We start from the raw sequence: 14,109 nt of genomic DNA on the forward strand, positions 1-14,109 counted from the left end.
GTGATAGCAGTCAGAGTGCGCATAAGGGAGAGGGACTGATTGAATAAGAATATAGGTTAAGGATAATCGGGGCTAGATTTCACACTATCAGGAAAAGGAATTACGATATATAAAAGAGAGAACCCCAGAATTAGTCTCGTAATGTTGAAATGGAATTTAAAACTTCTATGTGTATTGGCTGGAATTGTGGCATAGCAGGTAAGGCTGCCACCTGCGATGCCAGCATCCCACATCGGCACTGGTTCGAGTCCTGGCTGTTCCATTTCCAATCCAGTTTCCTGCCAATGGCCTGAGAAAAGCGGCAGAAGTTGGCCCAAATGCTTGGACCCCTGCCAGCCATGTGAAAGATCTGGATGAAGCTCCTGGCTTAGGCCGAGGCCAGCACTGGCTTTGCGGCTTCCAGGGGAGTGAACCAGCAGATGGAAGACTCCTCCCTCTGTCTCTCCCTTTCTACCTGTAACTCTTTCAAAATAAAAATGATTCTTTAAAAAAAAAAAAAAGGGCCCTCAAATATCAAGATACTGCCCATGTTCCGGAATCGCTCTCCTCTCCTTGGTTCTTGTGTACTTGTGTACAGTTTGTTATTGTGCTTAAAAACCTCCTTCTGGGAATAATTTGAGGCATAGGACAATGCTGCCTTCTTCTGAAGAGGATTCTTACTGCCTCAGCCATGGGCTTCAGAGCCCCCCATCCCAGGACGGTCACAATCCGCATCCCTTGGACTGCCCCCGTGATTGTACAGGGGCTGATAGTTCCTGAGGGTGGGTTCCTAGATTATGCTGGGGGGGGGGGGGGAGTATGGAGTGATAGTGTCCTATTAGACTCCCACACCATTTGAGGCCTTCAAAATGAAAAATGTAAAATTGCTGATTTGGAAAATGCACGCAGGCCAGGGCTGGCATGTCCCAGAGCTCCAGGGAGCCTCATGGCCATCCGTTGGTGTCTTCCTCAAGGGCACATACGTATACTGAACATTTTCCATGCAGATGTTTCCATGCACACATGTCCCCCATGCACTCCCTGACCCTGCTGGATCCCTGTTGTCCCTCCAGTTTGGTGTAGTTATTCCTTGCTGACCTGTCAGCTCTCCAAAGCTTTAAGGTTTTGATAAATGTTTTACCATTTCTTGGTTCTTTGCAATCTAGATTTTGTCCAACTAATCTAAGCTACCTTTATTGAAAGCAAGGGTGTTCTGTTGGATTTTCCAGCAGTAATCTTGCCTCACTATTTTGAAAATGCAGCTCAGCAGCCATGGTGTCTTTTTTTTTTCTCCCCTCAAAGTAACCTTCTGGAAGGACTGGCTCGAGGGATGCTGCACATCAGACAAATATTAACTTTATTGCAGTAACACGATTTTCCTCTTTGTTTTCCAGTTTCTGGAAGAAAATGCTGATCCTTCTGCCTTCGAAATTCAGGAAGAGTTAGAAAAGTACACAGCCGAAATAGTACAGAACAACCTGCTGGGGTCCCAGGGTGCGCATGTGAGTTATCGCTGTCTCTCTTTTCCCTTAATAATGTTTTTATCATAATTATCACATTTCCCTCGACACTGTCATTTACATGTGCTTTTGGCCTCCCAAGGTAGGCCAGGATCTGAATCCCAGCTCTGCTTAAGAGACCTGTGGCGGGCAAATTACATAAAATACTTGTCTCTGTAGTGTCTGTTTCCTCATCTTTAGTGCGTGTGTGTCTGGAGAACTGATGAGAGTTTAGGTGACATCTGTATGCTTAAGTGTAGCATACAGCCAGCGTCCACGCTGGCACGCTGGCCTGTTTGTCCTCCTCTTCTTTCTCCAACACTTTCTTGTACCACCCTCAGCCCTAGTGCATAGCTCCTGTGTAAGGATTGCTTTGTGCAGTGAATGAGTGAAGTAGATAATCAACTTACAGCATGAATCCTGGAGCCAGTGGAGCCCTTGCTCGGGTTTCACACCAGAGACAACTTATTTAATAGTCTGGGGCAGGGCCCGAAGCTCCCAGCTGGGCTCTGTCTGCAGCCAGACTCAGAACCACTCCTGGTGCCTTTCTGTGGATGCACCATCCTCAGAACCCTGAGGTCTGTCTGAGGGAGGCAGCAGGGCTGGTGCCCCTCCTGCATCAGAGAGATTGTTTTAAAAAAGTAAAGGAACTAGCATTCATTGGGCTCTTAGTGCACTGCGCTCCTGATTGGTTGTCCTGGTGACAGCTTTCTGAGGTGATGGCTGCACTTGTTCCCGTATTGCGAACGGAGGAACCGGTAAAGAGGTCCCTTAGTAACTGGCAGGGCTTGGCTGTATTTGCATTCTGTGGAAAACTTTAAGCGGCAGCAGCAGTTTCAAACTCTGGCTAGAAAATAAAAGCAGAGAAGCACAAAATTTGAATACCTATTGTATTCTCTTCAAAATCGCACTGCAAAGTTCTCTGACTGTTTTTAACAGGTGAAAAATGTGTGTGAGAGCCGGAGCAAACTCATTGCTTATTTCTGGAAGACACATATGACTGCCAAGCGATGTCCCCATTGCAAGTGAGTATTAGGGGCACCTGCCTTTCCCCATTCTCCAGGTGAGCAGGCTCTGGCCAGTCACCCACAGCTGTCACCGAATGTCTCATCGGGGTTTCTTTGCTCAATCACAACCTTCTTCATGTGCAGGACTGGGCGGTCAGTTGTCCGAAAGGAGCACAACAGCAAGTTGACGATCACGTATCCTGCCATTGTGCACAAGAAAGCTGGGCAACAGGACTCGGAGTCGCTGGGTAAGCAGGCTGGCTCTTAGCAGGTGCTTCTCAGCCATGTTCCCCATGGGTGGCTGTCTGATGTGTCCCAGACCTGGGCAACCCCTTGTTCTCATTGCCACGTGTTTCTTAACTGCGTATTTGTGGTCATCGGAGAGGGACGGCATCCAGGCCACTTAGGGATGTAAGTGAGTGCCCAGCCCAGGCCTGCAGCCAGGGGAGCTGGTGAGCAGAGCTACATTGTGAGGCAGAATCTGTGGTTGCCTCTTGGGCTCCAATGTTTTTACTGAAAGTTTTTTGGTGTTTTTTTGTTTTTCTAATTTGAAAGGCAGAGAAAGAAAGTGCACTCCAGTCTGCTGGTTCCCTCCCCAAATGCCCACAGTGGCCAGGCTAGGCTGGGGCCAAAGCCAGGGACCAGGAGCTCAATCTGGATTTCTCACATGGTGACAGGAACCCAATTAGTTGAGCCATCACCACTACCTCCCAGGGGCTGCACTGACAGAAAGTTGCAGTTAGGAGCTGGAGCCAGGAATTGAACCCATGTCCTGTGATGTGAGGTGCGGGTAGCTTAACTGCGAGGTTAAGCAGCTATCCCCCTGGAAGATTCCTGAGGAAGAGATTTTTCTGGCAAATATTTAGGAACATTGTATCGTAAAGCAAGTATGAATGTACTTGGGATAAAATGTAGGTGAACGATTTTTAAGAAAACCCACAAGAATTCCACAGAATGTTATTGTCTCCTTCAGGCTGCTCCTGGCTCTCCAGGCAGGTTTCTGTGGGTGGGGTCTTCTCAGCGCTGCTCAGCACACACCCTCTAGGGCACACTAGGGAGAATTTTGATAGACTGAGAACTCCTACTTTATTATTTTTGTATTTTTGGGTTTAGCCCACTTAAAAAAATATTTATTTAAAAGGCAGGGTTAGAGAGAGAGAGAAGTCCTTCATCTGCCAGTTCACTCCCCAAATGGCCACAAAGCCAAAGCCAGGAGTCTGCAACTCCATCTGGGTTTCCTACATGGGTGGCAGAGGCCTAAGCACTTGGGCCATCTTGCACTCCCTTCCCAGGCACTTTAACAGGGATCCGGATCAGAAGTGGAGCAGCCAGAACTTGAACCGATGCTCGAGTGGGCCTTGCAGGCAGTGGCTTATCCCACAGCACTACAATGCCCACCCTATAGTTATGAGCTTATTAGTTAAATATTTTTTGTTTTTTATTGTGAAGTGAGAAAGACTAAGGGATTCCATGTGATATCCCGAGACAGGTACCTGCTATATGTTATGTTTGTTTGTAGGTTTGTTTATTTGAAAGCAGAGTGAGAGAGAAATCTTCCATCTGCTGGTTCACTCTCCAAATGCTGCAACAGCTAGGACTGGGCCAGGCTGAAGCCAGGAGCCAGGAACTGTGTCCTGGTGTCCCACATGGGTGGCAGGGGCTAGGCACATTGGCAAGAAGCTGGATCAGAAGATAGAGTACCCAGGACTCAAACTGGTACTCCATCAAAGAATGCCAACATTGCAAGCAGTGGCTTAAACAGCTACACCTCAACACTGTCACTGTATTAGGTGTTTTACAGGTGTTAACTATAGAATATAGAGCTTTATATATATTTTGTTGTTGTATTAACAACATGCCAGGGGATAAAAGGTGCAACTTGATATTGACACTTGTTTCTGCTGCGTACTCTCACTAGCTCAGAGAAAGCTACTTCTTAGTTTCCAACTACATAAAGAGACAGTAACAAAACCTGTTGCCCAGAGCTGAGGGGATCTTCTGGGTTGAAGCCCATAGCAGATGATGTTACCAAACATTTTTTCCAGGGCTTGAGAGTATGGAATAGGCTGAGAAATGAGTCCCTCTCCTGGAGAGGTATGATGTGTCTTTTACGTTGAAGACTTTGGCAAGGCCTGGAGTAAATAGTGAACCTGTTTCTTATTTTTTTAATAAACCTTTAATTTTAGAATAATTTCAAACTTAAAGAATACCCAGCATAGTACAAAAAGTTCCCATGTACTCTTTACTCGGTTTGCCGTAGTGTAAAATCCTAGATGACCGTGACACGTTTATCAACACTAAGGATTTGAAATTGGTTCAGTACCATTAATGAAATTGTAGACGCTATCTAACTTTCATCAGTTTTTCCAAAAACATCCTTTTTATGTTCCCGGATCCCATCCAGGGTACCACAGTGCATTCAGAAAGCCTGTTTACTTTTGTTTAGTGATTGCTAGTTAACACCACAGTGTGAACTTTCTAATAGCCCTTTATACAATTTTTTTTTTTTTTTTTTTTTTTGACAGGCAGAGTGGACAGTGAGAGAGAGAGACAGAGAGAGAAAGGTCTTCCTTTTGCCGTTGGTTCACCCTCCAATGGCCGCCGCTGCAGCCGGCGCACCGCGCTGATCCGATGGCAGGAGCCAGGATCCAGGTGCTTTTCCTGGTCTCCCATGGGGTGCAGGGCCCAAGCACCTGGGCCATCCTCCACTGCACTCCCTGGCCACAGCAGAGGGGTGGCCTGGAAGAGGGGCAACCGGGACAGAATCCGGCGCCCCAACCGGGACTAGAACCCGGTGTGCCGGCGCCGCTAGGCGGAGGATTAGCCTAGTGAGCCGCGGCGCCGGCGCCCTTTATACAATTTTAACACCACTTGGGATGCCTTAGAAAATGTTTACAGATTGAAAAAAAAAAAAAAAGATGGTCTGAATTCTAGAAAAGAGCTGTTGGTTTGGGGCAGACATCCAGCAGTTAAGTAGCCTTTCAATGCCTTTGCCAAACCCACTCTTCTGAAATAACCTCGCACTGCAGCCCGAGAAGATGATGGTGCAGACAAAGTCTGTGCATTAGAAATAGGTGGGCAGTGATTTTTGATGACTCCAGGCCTGGGGTTTTAGTATTTAACATGTACTTAATTGGCACTCAGCATCATGCCTAGGGCCATGCTTGTGGTTGAGCACAGTGCCAAGGTGGAGACCAGCTACATAAACAGGCTGCAGGGACACATGTCAGTAACGCCAGGGAACAGGTGAGGTGGGGCAGTGGGCATTCTGACCGTGAGCCTTCTACTAAGAGGGAACCAAGAAGTAAGGCCTCGGCGGTCCCCATGTACTGGTGATCCCATGAGGAGTGCTTATGTAGCCTGCTGTGTGTGCATCGGTGAGTTCTGAGGCCCCATGAGGCACAATAGCATTTTAAGTGAAAATTCTTGCAGCCAAAACACTTTTCCATGTGCTGTGACACAATCTTTTCCAGATTTTTTGACGACTGACCCTTTTTTGAAAAAAGATAGATTTATTTATTTGAATGGCACAGCATTAGAAAGAGGGAGAGACAGAGAGATACCTTCCATCTGTTGGTTCACTTGCAAAATGGCCACAGTAATCAGGTGTGTGCCAGGCCAAACCTGGGATTTCACAGGTAACAAGGGCCTAAGCACTTGGACTGTCTTTCTCTGCCTTGCCAGGCACATTATTAGGAAGTGGGATCAGAAGCAGAGCATCTGGAATGCGAACGGGCACTCCAGTATGGGATTGGCTGCTCGAATCCAAGTAGCAGCTTAACCCACTGGGCCACCATGCCAGCCTCTGACCTGCTTTTTATGTGACACCTCTTTTTTTTTCTTTTTTTTTATAGAAAGCTTTTACTTAATAAATAGAACTTTCATAAGTACAACTTTTTGGATTATAGTGGTTCCCCACCCCCAAACTACTCCTACCTCCTACTCCTTCTCCCATTCCATTCTTCATTAAGATTCTTTTTTTTTTTTTTGACAGGCAGAGTGGACAGTGAGAGAGAGAGACAGAGAGAAAGGTCTTCCTTTTGCCGTTGGTTCACCCTCCAATGGCCGCCGCGGCCGGCACACCGCGCTGATCCGATGGCAGGAGCCAGGTGCTTTTCCTGGTCTCCCATGGGGTGCAGGGCCCAAGCACCTGGGCCATCCTCCACTGCACTCCCTGGCCACAGCAGAGAGCTGGCTTGGAAGAGGGGCAACCGGGACAGAATCCGGCGCCCCGACCGGGACTAGAACCTGGTATGCCGGCGCCGCTAGGCGGAGGATTAGCCTAGTGAGCCGCGGCGCCAGCCTAAGATTCATTTTTAATTATCTTTATATACAGAAGATCAACTTTATACTAAGTAAAGATTTCAGCAGCTTGTACCCACACAGACACACAAAGTATAAAGTACCGTTTGTGTCGCTCCCCCTCTTCGTGGAGGAACGACACTAAGCCCTGCCTAGGCTTCATATCCGAGTCACGGCACCATTATGTCGCTCCCCCTCTTCGTGGAGGAACGACACAGGACCCTGCGCTGTTCTTTTATCTGCTCGGCCCTCCCCGGGTTTGCTGCTGGTTCTTCCCGGGTTGGCTACCGTCCCTTCCACCTCCGTGGAAGGGCGGTTCCCCCTGGCCACTTTCCCCACTTCCGCAGGGGAGCAGCACACCGCCGGCCGGCTCTCTCGGGGGCTGCACAGGTGTTCCTTCAGATAGATGTTCCCCTTAGATGTTCCTGGTGCATGCCGTCTCTCTCCTCCTTTATAGTCCTCCTCTGCCAATCCCAACTCGGCTGCCCACACGCCAAGTACGCTGCTCTCCTCCAATCAGGAGCAAGTCCTACAGTTTATTGGCTGAACTGGAGGCAGCTGTGTAGAAGCTGTTTTCTCCTCTCCCAGCGCCATATTGTGGGAGAGCAGATGCATAGAATAAGTCTTAATTCCAGTAACTCAGTCCAGTCCGGGTTGCTCCCCACAGTTTGAAGACTGGTTTTACCATTAATTCTCGTAATATAACTCATTAAAGACAGAAGTCCTACATGGGGAGCAAGTGCACAGTGACTCCTGTTGTTGATTGAACTATTGACACTCTTTTATGATATCAGTGATCACCCAAGGCTCTTGTCATGAGCTGCCAAGGCTATGGAAGCCTCTTGAGTCCACAAACTCCAACATTATTTAGACCAGCCCATAATCAAAGTGAAAGTTCTCTCCTCCTTTCAGAGAAAGATACCTCCTTCTTTGATGGCCCCTTCTTTCCTCCAGGATCTCACTCACAGAGCTCTTTCATGTAGGTCATTTGCTTATATGGCACCTCTAAACACACATTCAAGGTGCTCTGAAAGTCCAGCTAGGGGCTTTGTTGTTGCAGGCTGCAGAAATGCCTTGTTAGGAGCAGGCACAGCCTATGTGAGGAAGTAGCTTCCTGTAGATTGTTCTGACCCTAAAAATCGCTTGACTGAACATCCCCAGTCCCCCTCATGGCGACTGAACTACCGTCGTGGGACAGGAAGTGGAGAGCTTCAATTAGAGCTTCATCAGCCCTTCAGCACCTGTGAAGTAGGAGAGAAAGTGCAGCTACTCACATCCAGGCATGCCCACACAACTGTTCTTGAGGTTATTAGAGTCTGTTTTCCCCCAATAAATAGACATAGCTTTCTTTTTTTTTTTTTTTTTTTTTTTGACAGGCAGAGTGGACATTGAGAGAGAGAGACAGAGAGAGACAGAGAGAAAGGTCTTCCTTTTTTCAATGGTTCACCCCCCAGTGGCCGCTACGGCCGGTGCACTGCACTGATCCAAAGCCAGGAGCCAGGTGCTTCTCCTGGTCTCCCATGTGGGTGCAGGGCCCAAGCACCTGGGCCATCCTCCACTGCACTCCTGGGCCGTAGCAGAGAGCTGGCCTGGAAGAGGGGCAACCGGGACAGAATCCTGTGCCCTGACTGGGACTAGAACCCAGGGTGCCGGTGCCACAGGTGGAGAATTAGCCTATTGAGCCACGGCGCCGGCCTAGACATAGCTTTCTAATGTGGTTTTCCTCAAGGTCAATGCTTCCTTCAGTTGTGTTCACTCACTGAAATGCTTTGCTTTCATGAGAGTACCAGAACTTGAAATGTGCAGACTCCTTGACCCATTAATTCTGCTCATATGACTTTATCCTAAGGAATTAGAATATCCACAGCATTGTTTAAATGATTTAGAATTGAGCGTGTTTGAAGTGCTTACCAATAGAGACCAGTTAAATAAATGATGATGCATCTATTAATTGTGATCCTAATTAGATTTGTGGAAAAACTTTCTGCAGATTGTAAAGAAACTAAATGGAGAATTGGAGGTGGAGTGAAGCTAGATATTACAAGTGTGAAAAAGGCAAAAACAGTGGGATTTTTACATAGATTTGGGATATTTTGTTTTTTTTTTTTTTTTTTTTTTAAAGTTAACACATATTTGTTTTTATTTATGGATAACTATCACATGAGTTATAAAGGCGAAAAAAGATGTCATAATGGAACTTGGATGGGTGTATACATGCCGTGGCTAAGAATAAACAGTGCTGCTACGTATTATGAATAGTGAGAACATCAGTATTAACCGAGAATTGTGATTATTTAAAAAGTATGCAGAACTCATTTAATCTGTGCTTTAGAAGTAACTGCACATAGTGTTAGAAGGAGAAAAGAATGGAAAAGAATAATACCACAGATACACCTGTGTCAAATTCAGAAAAAGCTGCATTCTGTAAAGTCAGTCAGCTATATTAAAAATGACACAAATCCGGGCCGGCGCTGCGGCTCACTAGGCTAATCCTCCACCTAGCGGCGCCGGCACACCGGGTTCTAGTCCCGGTCGGGGCGCCGGATTCTGTCCCGGTTGCCCCTCTTCCAGGCCAGCCCTCTGCTGTGGCCCGGGAGTGCAGTGGAGGATGGCCCAGGTGCTTGGGCCCTGCACCCCATGGGAGACCAGGAAAAGCACCTGGCTCCTGGCTCCTGCCATCGGATCAGCGCGGTGCGCCGGCCACATTGCGCTGGCCGCGGCGGCCATTGGAGGGTGAACCAACGGCAAAGGAAGACCTTTCTCTCTGTCTCTGTCTCTCTCACTGTCCACTCTGCCTGTCAAAAAAAAAAAAAAAATTAAAAAAAAAAATGACACAAATCCAAAACAAGGTGTATGTTATATAAAAAGGGACATTGTTAAGAGTTCCTTGCTGCATTACATCCATGGTTTAATCCACAAAATTCCCTTTTAATAATCATTTGGACAGAAGCATGCAAATAGCTTAAGAGTCTTTCCCAAGATTTGGGATATTTTGGACATCTATGCCAAACCAGTGACTAGCATCTGCTGTGTGCTGTACACGATGTCAAGTGTTAGGGACACAGATGAGGCACAGCTCCCGCCTTGAGAAGTAGATCAAAGTGGGGAATTGAGGGATGCCTAGTTTTAGTAAATGCATCCCCAAACAGGTTGAGTTTTGTGTCGCTCCCCCTCTTCGTGGAGGAACGACACAGGACCCTGCGCTGTTCTTTCTGTCTGCTCGGCCCTCCCCGGGTTTGCTGCTGGTTCTTCCCGGGTTGGCTACTATCCCTTCCACCTCCGTGGAAGGGCAGTTCCCCCTGGCCACATTCCCCACTTCCGCAGGGGAGTGGCACACCGCCGGCCGGCTTTCTCGGGGGCTGCACGGGTGTTCCTTCAGCTAGATGTTCCCCTTAGATGTTCCTGGTGCATGCCGTCTCTCTCCTCCTTTATAGTCCTCCTCCGCCAATCCCAACTCGGCTGCCCACACGCCGAGTACGCTGCTCTCCTCCAATCAGGAGCAAGTCCTACAGTTTATTAGTTGAACTGGAGGCAGCTGTGCGGAAGCTGTTTACTTCTCTCCCATCGCCATATTGTGGGAGAGCAGATGCATAGAATAAGTCTTAATTCCAGTAACTCAGTCTAGTCCGGTTTGCTCCCCACAGAGTTTTGCACCTAGAAGATCCATTACTTGTCTGTACTATTCTTCTGAGCGCCTGGGGCCTGATCTCCTGAATGGAATTCCCAAGTCTGATTTCCAAACTTAATCTGGGCATAACTGATTGACAGTCTCCCAGAATACCTTGTTTAGTCTGAATAGCCACACCCAATCTTCTTACATACTGGTATGATATTCGTACAAAGAAATCAATATCTGTTTACCCATAACAGTGTCTGCATTGATTTTCCCTGAAGTCTGCTCCTCAAAACCTTTCTGGTAAAAGCCCTGTGCATGAAGGTATTCATCATAGTGTTGCTTATAATATCAGAAAGTTGGAATCTCTCCAGACTTCTAACTGTGCGAGTGTAGCTAAGCAACTTAGCAAGCATCTTCAGTGGAGCATTGTGCAGCCTTCAGAAGTGGTGGTCAGGCAGGGGTGCGGACTGTGGCACGGCAGGTTAAGCCACCACTTGAGATGCCCACATCACAAATCAGAGTACTGGTTTCAGTACTGGCTGCTCTACTTTTGATCCAGCTTCCTGTGAGTACATACCAGGAGTCAGCAAATGATGCTCAGTGTTTGGGTCCCTCCCACACTTCTGGGAGACCCCGATGAAGTTCTGGGTCCAGACTTTGGCCTGGCCAGGCCCGGGCTCTTGCGGTCATTTGGGAAGTGAACCAGCACATAGAAGATTCTCTCTCTCTCTCTGTCTTGTCTTCTCTTTCCCTCTGCCTTTCATGTAGAAAAATAAATAAACATCTTAAATAATAAGTGGTGGTTGGTTAGGCAAAAGCTATGTAGCAACATGTAGAAATGCTCACCAGAGGATACTAAGTGAGTGAAATAATGTATAAAGGAAGTGCACACTGAAGATTACAGTTACATAAAATGCTTCTATAAAGGAAATGACTGGAAAAGAATATATAAAAGTGATCATCGTTATGCGAATATAATGGAGTAGTGACTAACATTTCTCTTTTGCTGTATATTGCTTTCATTACTTTAGAAATTATATGAAGGGGAGAAAAGCCAGAGCTGAAAATAAAACTGTGTAAAGATTGATTTTGGCAGTCAGTTGCAGGCTTTGCAGGGTGGGGACAGAGAATTGATAAATCTCATAGCCAGAGTACCTGTTACTGATTTATGTGGCTTTGATTCCCCTCCTCACCTCCAGGAATTGAGGAATCACAGATGGGAAAACGAGGGTACCTAACACCAAACAGTGCGCGAGAACATCTTTTTGCCATTTGGAAGAATGAAGGTACTGTACGAGCTAGAGGAATAGCCCTTTTCTTCTCTAGGCTTTCATTTCCTGGACTCGCTAACCCTCGTGTAGTATTTTTGTTTTTATAAAGTTGTGATTATTGTAGCTGTCTCCTGAAATTGATCCATAGGTTTGGGGCAGGCTTCAGTGTACGTTGACATTGAGGCCTCGTGGAGTCGAGGAGGTGAAACCTAGCACCAAGAACTTGCTGATTACTATAAATGAGCCTGACCTTAAATAAAAGCTGCAGGAGGGCCCAGCTTAAAAAGATTGTATTTCCTGAAGGGTCCCTGGAACTCACAGTATTTCAAATGCCCATAAAAAAAAAAAGGCCCCTTTAACAGTTTCTGTGGGAGTTCCTTCTATAAATCAAAAAATGAGCTTTTTTAAAAAGATGTTAATTTCTTCACATTTCAATTCCCTACAAAAAAAAAAGGGGGGGATTCTTTATTCCCTTTTGAGTGTATGACAGAGCTTTTGCAGTGGATCCAAGCCTTCTTGTCCATCCTCTGTGTGTTCTAGAATACTGACTGTAACCCCTGTGTAATATCAAAAAAAGCACTGGAGTTACTATGATCCTTTCTGTGGCGGCCTCTAGTACTTTTTATTCAGTTTCTCTTAGCATTTTTTTTAGGTCACCAGAAACTTAAGATACAGCCTTGACCAATAAAAGATCCCTTTTTGGCAGAACCCATGTGGAGGATGTGTTTTGTTTTGATTTTTTAAAAAATTTTCATTGGCTTAAAAGGCAGAGAGAATATCTTCCATCCCCTGGTTTACTCCCCAAATGCCTACCACAGCCAGGATTGGGCCAGGCCAAAGCTAGGAGCCCAGAACTCCATCCAGGTCTCTCACAGGAGTGGCAGGGACCAAAGCATCTGCACCGTGGTCTACTTCCTCCCAGGAGACATTAGTAGGAAGCCAGACTGGAAGCAGAGGAGCTGGGACTTGAACCAGCACTCCAATATGGGCTGCAGGCATCCCAAGGGCCACAACATCCATCCTCGTGTTTTAAGAAAGCTAACATTTTTTATTTTTCTTTTTTTTTTAATAAATTTTTAAAAAATTTATGTGTTTTTAATTTGAGAGGCAGAGAGAGAAAGCAGACGCTGCCATCTTTTGACTCACTGCCCAAGTACCCACAACCACCTGAGCTTGGCCAGGCCAAAACCAAGAGACAGAAACCCAATCCAAGTTTTCCCACATAGGTAGCAGGGACCCAGGTTATACACTAATAGGGAGCTAGAATCAGGAGCAGAGGTAGGATTCAAACCTAGGACCCCAGCATGGGAAGCGGGTGTCCCAACTGGCATCTCAGCTACTAGGCCAAATGCTTGTACCCAAGTCAGTTTTTATAAACACCAGAGTAGTAAGTATCTGATTAATTGTGTATCTTAGTAATCCAGGAAGATAATTAAAAATAGAGGAAGTTGTTTTTTTTCATTCCTGCTCAATTCAATCCTTGAGTTACGCAGTGTTGCCCCTGTGGTACTGTCTTTATACTGTTAGCTCATTGGCATACAAGCTGCCATACACACAAAGGCTGTTTTTTGTTTGTTTTTATGAGAAGAATGTGAACTCATTCTACATATTACCCTCTGTTTGTTTTTTTTTTTCTTCACTGGGGAATATTTTTGGGGTTGTCCTGTTGTACTTTTTTGGAGAGATTTAAATGATCTCTTTGGCCTATTTCAAACACAGGATTCTTTCTGAATTACCTCTTTTCTGGACTGGATGATGTTGGCACGGAGTCCGGATTCAACCCCGCTGTGTTCTTCCTGGATTTCATGGTTGTACCACCTTCAAGGTAATGCCCTCTCATCAACTGTCTACGCAGAAAAGACTGGCTGAGGAACTAAGTGACAACCCATGGGAGGGCCAAGGGCCCTGAGAAATAAATCAGCATTTCCTTCCACTTGCAGGAGGAGGAAGTATTCTCCTGTCTGGTTGTTGTGAATGCTAAAGGAATATTGTCTGTTTGCTTGTGGTGTTGTCTGTTGCCTACAGGTAGACGTGGGTGAGAGGCTGAAGGACACGGCCCTCACCTCGAGCTAAACATTTGTCGATTCTATCTGTCCCCTGCAGGTATCGCCCTGTCAATCGCCTGGGGGACCAGATGTTTACCAATGGCCAGACAGTGAATCTGCAGGCTGTCATGAAGGATGTAGTTCTGATCCGAAAGCTTCTGGCACTGATGGCGCAGGAGCAGAAGCTGCCATGTGAGGTGGCACTACCCGTCACAGAAGAGGTCAGTACCGCCTTGGTGCTGATGCTTTAGGCACACATGCTTGGGTCCGGCCCCCATGCAGTATGGATACAAATGTGGGTGCCGGCTGATGCCACTGGGATATCCTCTGCAGCTGGCAGCACCCCTAGTGGGAGTTGTGGGTTTGGATGAATTGGTTAAGGTCCAAGGT

At 46.7% G+C, this 14,109-nt stretch overlaps 1 protein-coding gene across 1 annotated transcript in view; it reads left to right on the forward strand.

Annotated features, from left to right (window-relative positions):
* POLR1A (RNA polymerase I subunit A) overlaps positions 1-14,109 on the forward strand; it is an 82,054-nt gene that overhangs the window by 9,590 nt on the left and 58,355 nt on the right. The window contains exons 4-9 of the mRNA XM_002709657.6: positions 1,374-1,481; positions 2,418-2,503; positions 2,630-2,733; positions 11,603-11,689; positions 13,394-13,499; positions 13,778-13,940. Coding sequence (XP_002709703.3) covers positions 1,374-1,481; positions 2,418-2,503; positions 2,630-2,733; positions 11,603-11,689; positions 13,394-13,499; positions 13,778-13,940 — 654 coding nt within the window. The remainder of the gene's footprint in view (positions 1-1,373; positions 1,482-2,417; positions 2,504-2,629; positions 2,734-11,602; positions 11,690-13,393; positions 13,500-13,777; positions 13,941-14,109) is intronic.

The sequence above is a fragment of the Oryctolagus cuniculus genome, chromosome 2, assembly GCF_051225735.1.
Source record: "Oryctolagus cuniculus isolate XC-2025 breed Fujian yellow rabbit chromosome 2, ASM5122573v1, whole genome shotgun sequence".
In the NCBI taxonomy this organism is placed as follows: Eukaryota; Metazoa; Chordata; class Mammalia; order Lagomorpha; family Leporidae; genus Oryctolagus; species Oryctolagus cuniculus.